Below are 16169 nucleotides of genomic sequence, written 5' to 3'. Positions count from 1 at the left end.
ACATATGGAGTTCAAGATCAGCTCAAGCCTCCTACCATGTCTGCTAGTGGCTTACACCATTTGTTCACCTCATATTTCCTTCTCCTTACTATTTTTTTTTTTCTTAGAATATGTTGGCAACCATTAACGTACATTTAAGCTTTTTTATGTGTGCTCTTTCCATCACAGACAGATGGTAGTGTGAAAGGAAGTCTGTTGTGGGTGTTGGACCACACTCGCACTCCGTTTGGAAGGAGACTAATGAGGAAGTGGGTGAGCCAGCCCCTTACAGACCTGCAGTGAGTATAGAATACACTCTGACATGTGATGGAGCATGATTGTCAATACCGATTCAGCTTCAGTGTCCGTTCTTATCATTTAGTTTTTCAGTGCTTCAAACTTTATTTCCATGCAGCTTGGTCTGCGTTGTGAGGCTCTCTGGATCACAGAACCACAGTGAAGGACTCTGAGGCAGCACTAATGCCACTTTCATGTCACATGTGATAACTGGCTCATATTAGAACGATGCCTGTGATAATCATTTTCAGGCACTGTGGCTCAGTGGTTAATACTGTTGCCACACACCAAGAGGGGTCACAGGCTTCACATTTCTCCAATTGTTCTGTGTGTTTCCTCCAGTAGCTCCAGTTTATCCTGCCATCAGACACATGCTGGGTTAATTTTTCTGTCTCTGTGTCTCTGGCCAGGACACAGGCTTACAGCTAGAATCGGTCCCTGGGCATTGCACACAGGCTGCTCACTGTTTCACTTATTAGGATGGGTTAAATGCTGGCAGTAAATTTCCTTATTGGATTTAACAAAGAATGATATATAATAGTATGTAATCATCTCAGAAGTTTGGTTTTAATTACCTGACATGAGATAGATGTGAGATTTTCAGGCACATTTGCATCTCCCCCCCAAAAATATATGATTTTCCTCTTGAGGATTACATGACACATGACGAACGGGTCTTGAATCTTGAATCTCCTGAGCTCTTTCCCCCATTAATGCTACCCTGACATTTAACAACCTCCCATGTACGCTTGATGACGCGTTTTGACACCTCATTGTATATCAATAAAGATTTGGTTTGACAACTATTAGAGTAGTTTCCAGGTTCCAAGAGTCGCTGCACGGGCGGAGACCACCCTCAAACTTCTAATGCACATCCACTTATTTTGTTTTATAAACAAGCCTGAAATATTTTAAACTATCCATCCATCCATCTATTTGCTTCTGCTTATCCTTTTCAGTCTGTCGCAGGGCTAACACACAGAGACAACCATTCGCGCTCACATTCACTCCCACTTGCAATTTAGATTGATCAATTAACCTATCCCCGCAAACTGCTTTGGATGGTGGGAGGAGGCCGGAGTACCCGGAGGGAACCCATGCAAACATGGGGAGAACATGCAGAAAGACATGACCCCAGTAAGAAAGACTCCGGCCTGATGGAATTGAACTCAGGAGCTTCTTGCTGTGCGGCAACAGTGCTGCCCTATTTTTAAAATAGTTTTGAAAAAAGTGCCAAGGGTTATTCCCAGTAGGTTTTAAAGCTGGTAATAGAGTTAAAAGAGTTAATAGATTGCACTTACTAGGAAATGTCCTCCAGACTCATACGTAAGGAACAGCTGTTGGAGCACCTCAGTGCCAGGACCGGTGTTTGTCAGGAGCATCTGCTCTCACCTTTTTCTGTACTTTTCATTCTGGTGATATAGTGGAGAATGTCTATGCAAGGAAAATGGAATGGCATTTATGGACATTGTGGGCACAACTGGATGATCTCGACTTGGGTGATGACCTGGCCAGATGTAGGCGATAACTGCACACCTGGCATCAACATCAGCAGGAATAGATCTCACTGTCAACAAAGGCAAAATAAAGATCATGAGGATTAGGATGGAGCACACTAGCCCCATCACAGTAGCAGAACAGCTCCTAGAAAAGGTCAATTCCTTCACCTAGCTGGGGTGCATAGTGAACACACAGGGTGGAATGGATGTGTGAGGCAGGCCTTTGTTAATAATATTAATGTTTGCTTGGCGGCCTGCATCCCAGTCCAGGACTCACGACTGTGATGAAAATTATAACCAGCTCCACATTTTCATTTATTTATTTATTTTGAATAAAATAGCTGCTCTCACATATAAATATGTAAGTGTTGTTTGGGAGGATATATGGCAGAGCAGCTGTTTCTCTTTTTAGAGAGACTGTGGTGTGAAAATACATACAAATATGTTTTGGAGGTGACTTCACTGCTGAGGACACACAGCAGTACCTCTCCAGTTCTCTGTAGTGTTTTTAAGTGTGTGAACATTTTCTCTGTGTGTGGCCCTCCCTCTGCCACTGGGCAGGGATTATTGCTGTGGATAGAGCACTGCTTTCAGATTATACAGATAGCTCCTCTAGAGACTTTCAACATGAATAAAACCCAGATTACTCCCAGGTACATTAATTCCAAGATACAGAGCACAGCAGCGCATTGAACAGACACTTGTGGGCATGTGCACGTACACACTCGCACAATAGTGTGATCTGTGATGTCCGATTTATTACATCACTAAGCTTCTTTTGATCTGCTTTTTCAGTCCATTTTTTTCTGGATGCTTACGCTTACAGAAAGGCCTTACTGTGGACTAAAAAGCATTTCATAGAGGACTTTAATATGAGGCTTTTTTCTGCATTTTATAAACAAAACTGTTTCAGTGATTTTCATCATGTCGTTAAATCCATAGCTTTAGTAGTTCACCTGGCCCAAATGCAGAATTTTTCATTTTCCAAATGTTTAAATTTAATAAGCATATCTTAATCTTCTTAGCGTCAACCACATCTACAGAGGTCAAAGGTCTTGTAAGGTCACTGGGGAAATGAAGCTACAAGCAGCTGTACCTTCATGAGTGCTGGTTTGTGCAGTCGAGGGATTTTATTTAGGCCACGTAGATGTCTTCAGCTGAGCGCTCTTCAGTCTTCAGTTATTTAAAGTGACTTTACACGTTAAAGAACTGCGACTGCAGTAGTACAGGTTGCAGTCACAGTGTTAAGTTGGTGATTTGGGTATTGGATTAACGTTTTCTATGAATACTTGTATCTTTTAAACATTTGGTCACCTTTGTTTGCTTTGAATGTTCTTGAAAATTTGACACATTTTTAGACGTAAGGCGCAAGTGTGAATCTACATAGAAACTAATCAGGGACACTTTGGCGCTTATTTGTTTCATGTGTAAATCAACTTTAAGGAAACCCATTTATCTCAATCAGAACTGATTCAGCTTTCCAAATGACACGTTTCTTTTGGTGATGATGATGAGCCTGATGAGAACATTTACATTTCTTTCAACTCTTTCTTATCCTTGCTATCTTCTTAATTTCTGCAAGTCTTTTCTTTCTTTCTTACCTTTTTCTTTCATGAAACTGCAGGTCTATATCCGAGAGGCAGGATGCGGTGCAGGAAATCCTGGAGTCGGACTCGCTGACTCTAAATTCCATTCGATCCCTGCTGTCACGTCTGCCAGACTTGGAGCGAGGCATCTGCAGCATATATCACAAAAAGGTAAAAGAACACAAATAAATAACTTGGATAATGTTTATTATATTTTATCACAATTTTTGTGGCATTGTTATTGAATCCTGTAGGATACGAGAACAGGCGGGTTTAATAAATGGATGATAGTTTTAAAATTAGCATCGTTAAATAATCATCTTTATATTGAACAAGACAACTCGGATCATAATTTTTGCAATAATCCTCCAGCTCTAACAGCAGGGGGACAACATTTGTGAAATAATTCCTCTCGTTGGTTTGCATAGAAATGAAAGGCAAGAAGATTTTCTTCTTTCTTTCACTGACATTTTCTCTGTTTCTCTCTCTCTTTTTATGGCACGCTTGATTAACAGCAGGGAGCAGCCTCCTGTGTGGCGCTTACCTGATTGTTTGACACAGTCTCATTTCCCATCTGACCCATTTTTGAAATGTCAGAAGGCTTCATCTTCTGTGTGTGTGTGTGTGTGTGTGTGTGTGTGTGTGTGCGTGTGTGTGTGCGTGTGTTTGCAATAATGAAAAAAGACACTTTGTTTCTGAGCTTGATGTCTTGTTTCATGTTCAGCTTTTGGATTCCTTCATCTGTTGCTGAAAGAAAATGATCAAATGTCATTTAACGCACACATACACTCAAACACCCACGCATACACACACGCAGCAGACACACAGAGGGGCCTTAATTGTCATTTTGCCCATCTGTAGATAAATGGGCCTGTGTGTAATGGCTTGTGTCTCCACGGCTCCACTGACATAATGGGAGAGAGGGCATGTCTGTGGCCTCTAGTAGCTGCCTGTTTGGGTCCATAAAAGAGCAACACGGGGGCAGGAGCATTAAAACTGCAGCATGTGATTAATACCATAAACCACTGTCACTGTGACCTCTCATTAACCCGAGGGTCAAGACTTGGTACTATACAGTAACATTGCTAATGGCAATAGAAGGTCAGTATAATCTACATTATCACTGATTGATTACTCATTAATTCTATTTAGTCTGAAATGATTGGCACTTTTATTTTTAAAGACGCAACACTGATCTTGAAGAAATATAAGAAGTTATTGATTATAGGCTGCTTTGTTTTCTATACTGTGGATTATCAGTGATTCCCAAGACAGCTGCCGTTTGCAGATAATAAAATGTATCATTTGCTTCTTAATAGATGCTAAATAGCACCAGCCAAGTCCTGTATCTACATTTCTATTTTTTTATTGTGTAATACAGCAAATATAGTATGATGCATATTGAAGGGTAGTGTTTTATTTTCTTGATGCTTTGTTGTGAAGACGTGCAGTCGGTGCTGCTTGTAGTGAGTGGTGTTTTCTCACAGCCTTTGGATGTAATATATGACTATTCTTTAAGCTCGGCTGCTGGCCAGCGCGGATAAGATTTAATGATGTAATCTTCCTGCCTTACAGAGTACCCTGATAATACAACACACTTACAAACATGAATATACAGTACTGTGCAAAAGTCTTGAGTCACGAGTGGTTTCTTTATATTTGCTTCCAAAGAGCCAGGCTGGTTTTTTGATAGTGGTCTTGAGTAATAGGTCCCCAGAGTTTCTGAAGGTCTTTTAAATTTTTACTTTGATCACGGGTTGCTTTTTCGCTCATTTTGATTCCAATCCTTAAACCTGACCATTTTATGAAGAATATTTATTAACCCTAACCCCCTAAAGATAGAAAAAAAAAAAAACCCCACCCAACTCAAGTGATAAACCAATATTGCATCTATGCAACAAACACAACTTGGCAAAGGACCAATTTGAAATAGTTTTTTAGCCACTTTGGTACATACTTAGTAATGTTTTTGCTTGTTTTGTTTTTTTTGCACATCTTTCCAGTCTTCTACTCAGGAATTTTACCTCATTAGTAGCAGTCTTTCTCGCCTGGGGCTGGAACTGCAGACTTTGCTACCAGCCATGCGTTCCCAGATCAGCTCAGGGCTACTTCGAAGCCTTCTGTTGGACACTCCAGACCAGCTGATTCCAGCCCAAAGCTTCCTAAAGGTGCTCAATGAAAAGGCAGCCAAGTAAGTATCCAGCAGCACAGGTGTGGAACTGACAGAAGCATAATTTAGATTGCTTGATGTGTGTTGGGTTATTATATTTTACTTAAATGCAAAAAATATATATCTGTTAAAGAGAAAATGAATTCTCAACGGTGCAATCAGAAAAACAACACAGCATCATAAAACTGGGCTGACAAATGTAAGATATGGCACAGTGGGAGATGCCTGCTGTCACTCCATAAATGTATGACCAATAGTTGGCATACAGTATGAGAGAGGAAAAGGCCTCCTAGTGTCACATGGATAATTCTTTTCCTCAGTTTTCATCATTGAAAGGTCAAGCTGACCACAGGCTCATCTCTTAGAAAATGCGCTGCGATATATTACCAGTAACAGTCACATTTGGACTGTGTATTTGTGCAGGTCAGGGAACAAGACGGAGCTATTCTCAGATCTGTCTGGATTCCCAGTGCTGCAGGAAAGAATGGAGCAAATCCAAACTGTCCTCCGTGAGATTCAAGACCACCGCAAAGACATCCGTCTGATACTAAAGGCCCCCGCGCTCGAATATACGACTGTTTCTGGACAGGAGGTGTGTGTGTGTGTGTGTGTGTGTGTGTGTGTGTGTGTGTGTGTGTTGCTGGAAGTGAAAGAAAGGTGGGAGGATTGATGGCCATTTGGGTGGAAGACAGTGATGGTCTGATGTCTGTGTTTTTGTGTCTGGTTGCCAGTTTTAATCAAGAGTGACACATTATTTTCCCTGTCTTCTCTGGTCTTATTTATCAGTTCTCCTCCTCTTTCTCCTCTGCCCTCAGTTTCTGATTGAGGTGAAGAACTCAGTTTCATCCATTGTTCCACCTGAATGGGTCAAAATCAGCAGGTCAGCTCACTCACCTCTGCATTACAAACAACACTTACATGTACTATTTATTTTTTTTAGCATTGATTTTAATATTCATTGTGTGATGTCAAAAATCACATCTGACTTATCTAACTTGGATTGCACAATAGAAATATTGTTGGGCAATTTTTCTAAAATAAATGCTGTAAAAAACTTTTTTTCCCATAGCACATTTAAAACTAAAGCGCATTAGACAAAAAAGAAAAAGAGTAAACAAATAACTAAACAGTGATCAGAAAAGATTGAGAAGGAGACCTTAATGATGAGGGAGTATTTGAATGCTGCACGTCGAAGACATTTGAAGGTGTGAGACCATCTAAGGCTTTAAACACAAACAGTGACACTATTTAATGGATTCTGTGATGCACAGTAGACCAGTGGAAGTCTGCTAACATCTGAGCCAACTGCTGCACTAAATGCAGAAGAGATGATTGACTAACTCCAGTACACAGTGTATTACAATAGTCCAGTTTAGATGTAACATAGGCATGTTTCCCTTAGCTCTATTGAGGAGTTAGCATATTTGAGCTTACTTTTTTTTTTTTTTCTAACTTTAGCACTACTGATTAGAGCCAGACTGATGTATTGATGGGCTCATATTATCTGATGGTATAATGGCCAATAAATGAAAATTTGAAAAGTAAAGAAGAGACGGAAAGCACACTTCAACCATGCTATGAGTGTTGTCGTTGCAAATAACTGCAGCTTCCCTGTTGGCAGTACCACAAACAACAATCAGCTGATTCAAGCAGGGTGTAAACAAAAAATTAAATAATTCAGTTTAAGAAATCAGAGCATTCTGTTTATTTTTGTGTCTTGTCTGGATTTTTAAATGACCAAATATTAGCATTAATCTTTAAAATCCTGGGTCCTGTTTAAGATCTGTTTCATTTACACTCTGCTACAATTTTTTCTTGTTTGTTTGTTTTTCGAGCAGCATATGAATAAGAAAAAAACAAACTGTTGCACTGATTTGCAAAAAGCCCAATTTTAACTAAGAGTAGTGAAAAAATGTGAAATGTTTTGTTTTTTGAAAAATGATGCTTAATTTAACACACTTGTGAAACATTCAGCCTCTCTGGGATGCTCTTTGTAACTTACCATTTGCAAATTAACTAAATTAATTTTGAGTTGGTTCACCGGGTGTGTTTCATTTGTGACCCTCCCCCAAGTCTTTAAAAAACATTTTGCCGGTGTCACATTCAAAATGAGCATTTATTACTAAATACAAATCAAGTTTCTGAGTTTAAACATCTGATATGTTGTATTTTCAGTATGTATTGGGTAATTCATTTATGAAGACTGCTTTTCAGCATGAACATGGCACGGGAAGCCCTGAATCCCTGACCTTTGCCCCCAGAGGCTGAAACATGTGGTAGCCAAAGATTCCTAGATTGTCATATTATAAACCTTTGTCATATTGTAGGTAAGTGGTTTACAAAGACCTCTGGTCCTTCAATGGGTTGCAAGATAAATGTGAGGATTTTCAAAGGTCCTGCAGCTGAATGGATTCTTTAGGGTCTGAACAGACAGATGGGATTGGCAAAAATGAATTTTTTGCTGGAATAATAAAGGTCCTTGGTGTTCAAGAAAGGTAGAGTGGTGGACAGATCAATATTATCAATAGTAAACCTATGAATTTCAGCCATCTGCAGGATGCCATTAACGATCAGCAAAGACCACCTGCAAGGAGCTTAATGGTTATGTAAATGTCATAGTCCTTTACAGAAAGACTCTGAGGGTCCCTTGAAATTCATCAGAGGGGACCGGAAGCTTTTGTAAAGGGGAGAACTGTGCTACTGTGAAATCCCAGACTCTAAAGTCACTGGGGCAGAGATAATAACCAGCGAAGAACAGCAAAAATTGGTTAACAGAGGGTGCTGGATGGAGTGGTATCCAATCAAAGAACAGGCGGGGGAATCTAGCCAAGGCACCAATAAGCAGATCAGCACTAGGGCTTCACAATTCAGTGATCAAAAGCTGAGATGTTAACTGAAGTTACCTCATACTTTTGGGGAATTTTTCTGTGGACTTACAAGACAGAAGAATACATTTTTGAAAGTTTGTGGCCCTTATATATCTTGTGTTAAAACTAACACAGCATTTCTTAAAAGAACGTTAAACCTGAAGGAGAATATCCAGCCATCAGTTTGTCCCTGATGGGATCCACTTGAGTTATGGACAGAAAGAACAGTGATCTGAAACACCTCTGAATGGCTACATTAAAAAAAAAAAGATTTTGGAGTAGCTTGTCAAAGTCCGGATTTTAATCTGACTAAGATGCTTTGGCATTTTAATTTATTTATTTAAAAGGGACAGCGTATATTAATAAACATATCACTGTAAATATTCCAGAATTAGCCAGAGGCCTGTTTTTCTCCTGTAGTCCCTGGCAAGTCAAAAACAAACAAAACACCCCATCAGACAAGAACACATAAAATTACAACAATAAAATCCACAGTACAAAGAACAATACAATAAAACAGCGCAGGACAACAAATACATATGAAAACATACAGATCAAATATGACATATTAGCATAAAATGACTGATCACAGATCTGATTTCTCTGTAGCCATCATTTGAGATGTGTGTGATGAAAGATTGTAAATTCTCTTATTACAGCTGGCATATTATTCCAAATCTCACTACCTTTAACTGTTAACACCTGATTGCTACATATTATATGTCTAAGAGGCCTTTACTAGAGGCTCTGATTACTCTTAATATTGATATTAAGAGTTAAGAATTCTGATATTCAATTTTAACATTAACAAACTCACCCAATGAGGGTGGAGCAAGTCCATGTTGGTTCTTATAAATAGGACAAGCAAATGTATTCATTTATTTATTTTTTAAATTTCAAACTTAAGCTATTGTATTTTTGAAGTATGAGACGATAATGGGTGGGGAAAAAGCGTTAAGATGTTTCTGCTGGTTCTAAACTAGTAATACTTACCATGGACCAATTAGTGCAACAGTATTCTATATTAAAAAAGATCATAGAGTAGAAAAACCTTATAGCTACATTTACTGGCAGTGATGATCTAATTTGCGTGAAATTGTGCAGGCTGACATTAATGTTTTTAGACCTTAAACAGGCCTTTCCTGCTCAAAAACCCTTCAGTGTGGCTGAATTCAAACAATTCTGCACAGCAAAGTGGGACAAAATTCCTCCCCAGTGATGCAGTATATTACAAACACTTGATTGCAGATCTTGCCTTCAGGGGTGTCACAACCAGTTTTGGGGTAATTACATTTTGCTACTGGGCCAGGTAGGTTTGGATAGCCTTTTTCAATTAATAAATTAAATCATCATTTAAAAACTGCATTTTGTATTTATTTGATGATCTGAAACATGTGTGACAAGTCTGCCAAGAAAACAAAAAAAAAGAGACCAAGAAAGGGGCAAGTACTTTTTCTCAGCACTGTCGAGCCTCACTGTAGGTTTGTGAAGTTTAGGATTTAGCAGGTGGCCTGCTAACGAATAATATGCGGTAGTATCAAGAGATCTTTCATTACAGTGTTATTACAGTACACAATACATATTGCAACACAAAATTACATTTATTTTCCATGTTTTTGCATTAAGTTTAATCTGGTCATAACCCAAGTAGATATGCAACAAGTTGTCTCTTCGTTTTAAGGGGGCACAGAATTACATACATGGTGTCCAGCAGTTATCAGCACTTGTGTAAAAGTGGTTTTAAATTAATTTCTTTTTAGTATACTACACTCCTCTTATATGCTAAAATCCAGTAGTTTAATTCTTCACTTCAGTCCATTTTTTGCCTTGCCTTCTGTACTTCACGTTTACCCCTGTCTCCTCTGCAGCACCAAGGCAGTCAGCAGGTATCACTCTCCTTTCCTGGTGGACCGCTACAAGAAGCTGCAGCAGCTCCGAGAGCAGCTGATGCTGGACTGCCAGAGGGAGTGGACCAATTTTCTGGAGTATGACAGACACATGCACGCATACACACACACACACACACACACACACACACACACAAATGCAACTCAGCTGGGAAAAAAATCTGAAAACATGCCAGTCTGTGGTTCAGAGGTATGCCTCCACAGCTCTCAGCCTGCCAGAATTAGTCTGTTTTAGTCAAGTACACCGTCAGTGCTGTCTACTCAGAACACTTCAAAATCTCTTTTTCTCTCTCTCTACAGTCAGTTTGGGGAGCACTACCACACCATGAAAAGGGCTATTAGTCACCTAGCAACCATGGACTGTCTCTTTTCATTGGCTGAGGTGGCTAAACAAGGGGACTATTGCAGGTGATGTCCTCTCACGATGACCATAAATATTGATGCATGTGTTTGAGTATGTAAATTGGGTGTGTGCATGTGTTTTTATGTGTGGGATACACTGTATATGTGTGTGGTTCGGGGTCGTGTCGTGTCCTAAAGTCTCAGACAGGTTGTGTGTGGGTGTGTGCACCCCGCTCAGCAGTGTGCTCTGCCAGAACTCCAACATCTCTCCCACTCACTCACTCTTTGCTTCACACACACACACACACACACACACACACACACACACACACACACACACACACACACACACACACACACACACACCTTTATGCTGTGCTACAAATTTCTGTGTTTCAGGATTGCTTCTTCTCATATACTGCTACCTCCTGCCCTCTTTCCATTGTATTTGCATGTCCTACTTGTCATTAGTTTCTTTGACTGGAAATGTTACGGTTTGTGTGTTAAAGTGGATATTGTTGGCTTTTTTAACCCATTCAACCAAGAAATCCTCTAATCCAACTTGAAAGAGACTCTATTAACCGAGAAAATGAGAAATAACTTAAGAAAGCACGTCAGACACACGGGAAAAACTAGTGCACTCCCACATTTGTCTGCAGCCTCACATCCATCAGTTCAGAATCCAGGGCTCCAGATTAGGTGATGATGACAGGAATCTCTGCCATGTGTGGTTTGTTATTCTCTTTCCATGTGGGACGTAAAGCTCCAACTTGTGACAGCCTCCCATCTTATGCCTGTACCCAGCAGAGACCCATCTTTTGTAGCACTGCTAGCATAGTCCTCATCAATATTTCATTTGGTCTGAACATCTTCCTCTTCCGTCAGATTATGGCGCCCATCTGAGGGCAATCTGTGTTATCCTTTCAGGACCTGTAATAGCAATTCTTTGTTTTTATTCTATGGGTGATGTTGAGACAGGCAGTTCTCCTCTACTTTTCCATGTGTGAGCATTTGTTTGGAGGGAACAACGTGATTGCTAGGATGTCATTCTTGGTAATGCGCCAGATTCAGACCGTATAGAAGGATGCACTTCACATTGCTGTTGTAGAGTCTTATACTATGTCTTCTCTTTGAAATGCTTGGATTTCTAGATGGAGCAGAGCACTGCTGAAAGCACCCTGTGTCTTATTGTGCTATTAACGTTTGTTGAGTGAACATGCCAAGACCTAAAGAGGTCTTTAAGGTTATTTAGAGTAAAGAATGTGGCTGTCAATGAGTCTGGCAAGCGATTTTCTGTGGAACTGGCTGCCCCAGCAAATTGAGCCAAAAAGCAGACTGTTTGATACAAAAAGAACCCCAAAACGTAATCAGCGGAAATTAACTCTTGCAGCTGGTTGGTGTCAGTGCATGTGTAAGAGAGGGACTGCACAAGCTGGACAAATGCAATGTGCACGGGAGATCTGCCAGGAAAAAGTATTTGCTGTCCAGAAATAACATTTGAGAAAAACTGCAATTGAACTATCAACATATAAGCAAAGCAACAGGACTTTTGGAATAAAGTGCTCTGAACTAATGAATGGAAGATGAAGAGAACAAGAATGATAAAGGGTCGTTGTAACATGAGATATGTTTGGCACAGACCACATAACGTTTCAGGAAAATGGTCCCATACCAGCTATGATGCACTGTGGGTTGAATGTTATGTTTTGGTTTTGCTTCACTGTCTCAGACTCTGCAGCTTGCAGTCATTGATTCAGCTATGAATTATGCATAATTTCCAAGTGCTTTGAGATAATGAGAGGCCATCTGTCCAAGAGCTGAAGTTGAACAGGAAGTGAACATATCAGCGTTGTAATAACCCTAAGAACACTAATCTACCTCTAGGAGGGAAAAAATGGCTTGATCCACATTGAAGTGTTTTGGGAGGATTTGTCGATGCAAGAAAATGCAAACATCTTCCAGCTGAGGTCAATGAGTGGTGGACAATTATGCAAATAGCCAGCAAGAAGTTATTTGTGCTGAAGGAAAAATTCTAGTTTTTGAGCTCAAAATGTACTCAGTCTTTCAACATAAGAATATCCACATATCCGTGATATGTGGATATTTTCTATTGAATAAATGACAAAAAGAAGCAGTTTTACTCTTGGTGAAGCAGATCTTCCCAAGTTTTCCCAAATGATGATCATTTTTGTTTTATTTATAGTTTTTAAAATAAATAATTAGCGATGGGTATCGTTTAGGTTTTATCCGATACCGGTGTCAAATCGGTACTTTTGAAACGGTGCCGGTGCTTAAACGGTGCTCAAACCGGTGCTTAAAGAATGGAGAACACAAAATTGGTCCAAAAACCTCTCGTGTTCAGCTGTTTTTTTTGTAAAAAGATAACAATGTTAGCCTTTTCTGCAGCTATGGGGCATATATGGTATCACTCTTGGCTGGGAGCAGTGCTTAAACAATGGAAAAAACACAAACTTTGTCCAAAAACTTCTCATGTTCAACTGTTTTCCACTTTTTCTTTGGTCATTTTAGCCTTTTTGGCCAGGGTGAAGGGAGTATCTGCCATCAAACAAGAAGACAGCCGCATGTAGCTATGATGATGTTTGCTAGTTCACCTTACGTGCATTAATGTAATAACGTGGTTAGCCTACTCAACGTAAATTACACACGAACAACATTAAGCTACTCACGCAGAGAAGAACGGCTGCTGCTGCCATCATCATCCTCATCATTTCTGCTACACTGGCAGGGCTAGGGGCCAGGACTCTCCTCTTCGTGTTTTTGGGGGATGTTGCTAACTCCGGGTCCGATAACAGGCACAACACCCGCAGTAGATGTGCTCGGTGTGAGGTCTCGCAGCAAGCTATCAAATACGGCGCATTTCTGGGCTTTTAAAAAAACGCTATGCGTCGCCAGGTGTTTCATCAGATTTGAGGTGTTACCTCCTTTGACAGTATCACAGTATCACCTTAAAGCACTTGTTGCAGGCTGCTGAGTTTGCATCTTTTGCTGTGAAGTACAGCCAGACTTTGACCGCTTCGCCTTGGGCATTTTTAATCTGTAGCTCTGCTCTAAAAGAACGTACGTACCTGGGCCCGCCTACTATCCTCGGAAACGTAAAATGATTGGCTAGAATCTAAAGTGTATCACAGCTCAGGAAAATAAAGCACCGAAATGTGCGCTGCTTTTCGGTCTGGTTACTACCGTTTATGTCAGAACCGGTGCCATCAAGGCACCGGACACCGGTACCCATCCCTATAAATATTACAGTCAACATAATTAAGTGTTGTATTGATTTCCACTGCAATCCTAGATAGTAGAATATATTTACACAGTAACAATATTCTACTTTTTTAATTTTATTTTTAATTATACCAATTTGCCTTAAAGAAATCTTTGTCAGTACAGCTTAACATTTACTCTGTACATATTTGTCTTCACACTCTGTGTGGGTGTGTGTTCACACGCCTAACTGACTGTTCTGTTTTTAGGCCAGAGGTGTGTGACAATAAGCACCAGATTACGATCAGGGATGGCAGGCATCCTGCTATTGATTTACTGATGGGAGAGCACAACCAGTATGTGCCCAACCACACTGAACTACAGGTAAACACACACACACACACACACACACACACACACACACACACACACACACACACACACACACACAGGCTCATTCAGAGAACTTTGAAGAAAAAAAAAAGCCAAGCCAAAACATACACAGACATTTGCCTGCTCGCTAACGCACTGAGAGCGTGCTGAAACAAAACTGCAAAGGCACACAGACTTTGTCTTACACATGAATACGCACATAGACTTACACGAAACCACACAGATACATGCATACACACACATGCTTCCTAGCTCAGCGCTGGAGTGGGTGTAGGTTAATCTTGTAACAGAAGCACAAGCCAATAGGAAGAGAAGCCAAGCTTTCAGTCCACCCACAGCTTCAGCTGTGCAGGACAGCATGCAAATATCTTTTTCTGTCTCTCTTCTCGTTTGCCTTCTGTCTATGTCACAGCTATTATCCTCTTCTCTCTCCCTCCTTTTAGGGTGATGGCAGGAGAACAATGATAATCACTGGGCCTAATATGGGGGGTAAGAGCTCCTACATTCGCCAGGTAGCTCTTATCTGTGTAATGGCTCAGATGGGCTCATACGTCCCAGCCTCAGCGGCCTGTGTGGGCATCCTGGATGGCATTTACACCAGGTACGAGTACAAGCAAAAACTTGTCTGTGGACATATTTTGTCAACCATGTAGCATCACAGTCACTTTGCAGGTGTGTAGTTGGGATCCAAAGGTGAGCCAATTTAAAGGCGCCTGCAATCTGACAACTTGGTACTAAGTAAAGGGAGCTGAAAGTCTTAGTTTTTTCCACATTTTGGGAGTCTGACGTTACAGACAAGTCAAAGGCGCAAGAGTATAATATAAGTATAAAAGCAATCATTTGATTCAGCTTTGAAGGAAAATGAACACAGCTTGATTTTTTTTGTTTTTTAAGCAGCATCGCAGTGACATCAGTGGATCGACGTTTGTTTTCCTCGTAAGCGTGTTAAAGATGGAAAAACCGTATAGACTGGCACATTAAAGCGGGTTAGTAAATATACATGTGTAATACCAAGTCTGCTATATAAAATCACACAAGACTATTACAGGGCGGTGTTTTTTTGGGTTGCTCTTGCTTTGCCTCTGTTGACAGTGAGATTAGGACAATGATCCTGAAAGCTCTCACTGAGCACAGTTTCACTTCTGAACGCTTTGTTAGTACAATTAAACCAAACAGGTAGAGGTTACTGTGGAGACGACTTGACAAAAAAATAATAATAATAAATCGAACTGTTACCCTAAAAGCGTGTGAGCTACTGTGTGTCACCTTCATTGTCTGTGAAACAGTCAAGTTTATTCATAGGCCAGACAATCACACTTATCCCTTCTAATCCTTTTTTTTTTGTTCCTCACTGCACAGGAGGAAGTGTGTAAGGGGGGAACAGATGAACTACAGTTGTATGACAATGCCGGGTCTATTGTTCCATCAGTGGTGTATAGTAGAAACTCTCGGCAATAAGGTTTTGTTGGAGACCTTTTTTTTGTGCTGTGATTATTCTTATTATGAGGAAAGTAGCAGTGAGCTCTGCGTCTAATATTTAGTCCTGACTACATGTTTAAATGAAATAGAGGCCAAATCGCAGTCTGCGTTATTCTGCCTGTGCTGCGCTATGTGATTAGACCTAATGGCTTGCAGATGTGTCTAATTGTCTTTTTTGCGGCTTTAAGCATGTTCTTAAGTATTAACCCAGCGGGTGCCAGAGACAGCAAGTGTGCATGTGTGTGTGTGGATGTGCACTCTTAATTATATCCTTGGGAGAAACAGTCTGGGGGTTTTAGGTTTCACATTAGCCTAACAAGGTGATTTTGACTGGTCATTACATCAGTAAGCGGACAGTTTAGTTATCATTTCCTGGGTTTACAGTTATCACAGCGACGGATTTGGTGAATGGACAAAAGGACCTGAACTGA

At 40.4% G+C, this 16169-nt stretch overlaps 1 protein-coding gene across 3 annotated transcripts in view; it reads left to right on the top strand.

The window, feature by feature from the left end:
• Positions 1 to 16169, top strand: part of msh3 (mutS homolog 3 (E. coli)) — a 55564-nt gene that overhangs the window by 14296 nt on the left and 25099 nt on the right. For all 3 annotated transcript variants that reach the window (XM_086314848.1, XM_086314850.1, XM_086314849.1), the window contains exons 12-20: positions 169 to 278; positions 3400 to 3532; positions 5365 to 5552; positions 5955 to 6123; positions 6347 to 6411; positions 10267 to 10383; positions 10606 to 10713; positions 14136 to 14250; positions 14703 to 14860. In XM_086314848.1, the coding sequence (XP_086170974.1) occupies positions 169 to 278; positions 3400 to 3532; positions 5365 to 5552; positions 5955 to 6123; positions 6347 to 6411; positions 10267 to 10383; positions 10606 to 10713; positions 14136 to 14250; positions 14703 to 14860 (1163 nt within the window). The remainder of the gene's footprint in view (positions 1 to 168; positions 279 to 3399; positions 3533 to 5364; positions 5553 to 5954; positions 6124 to 6346; positions 6412 to 10266; positions 10384 to 10605; positions 10714 to 14135; positions 14251 to 14702; positions 14861 to 16169) is intronic.

This window comes from Aulonocara sp. 'chitande type north' Nkhata Bay, linkage group LG12 (genome assembly GCF_057382095.1).
Source record: "Aulonocara sp. 'chitande type north' Nkhata Bay isolate Kocher_YH1m ecotype deep benthic linkage group LG12, A_spYH_male_GT1.1, whole genome shotgun sequence".
Classification (NCBI taxonomy): Eukaryota; Metazoa; Chordata; class Actinopteri; order Cichliformes; family Cichlidae; genus Aulonocara; species Aulonocara sp. 'chitande type north' Nkhata Bay.
This window is presented reverse-complemented; position numbering and strand designations above follow the sequence as displayed.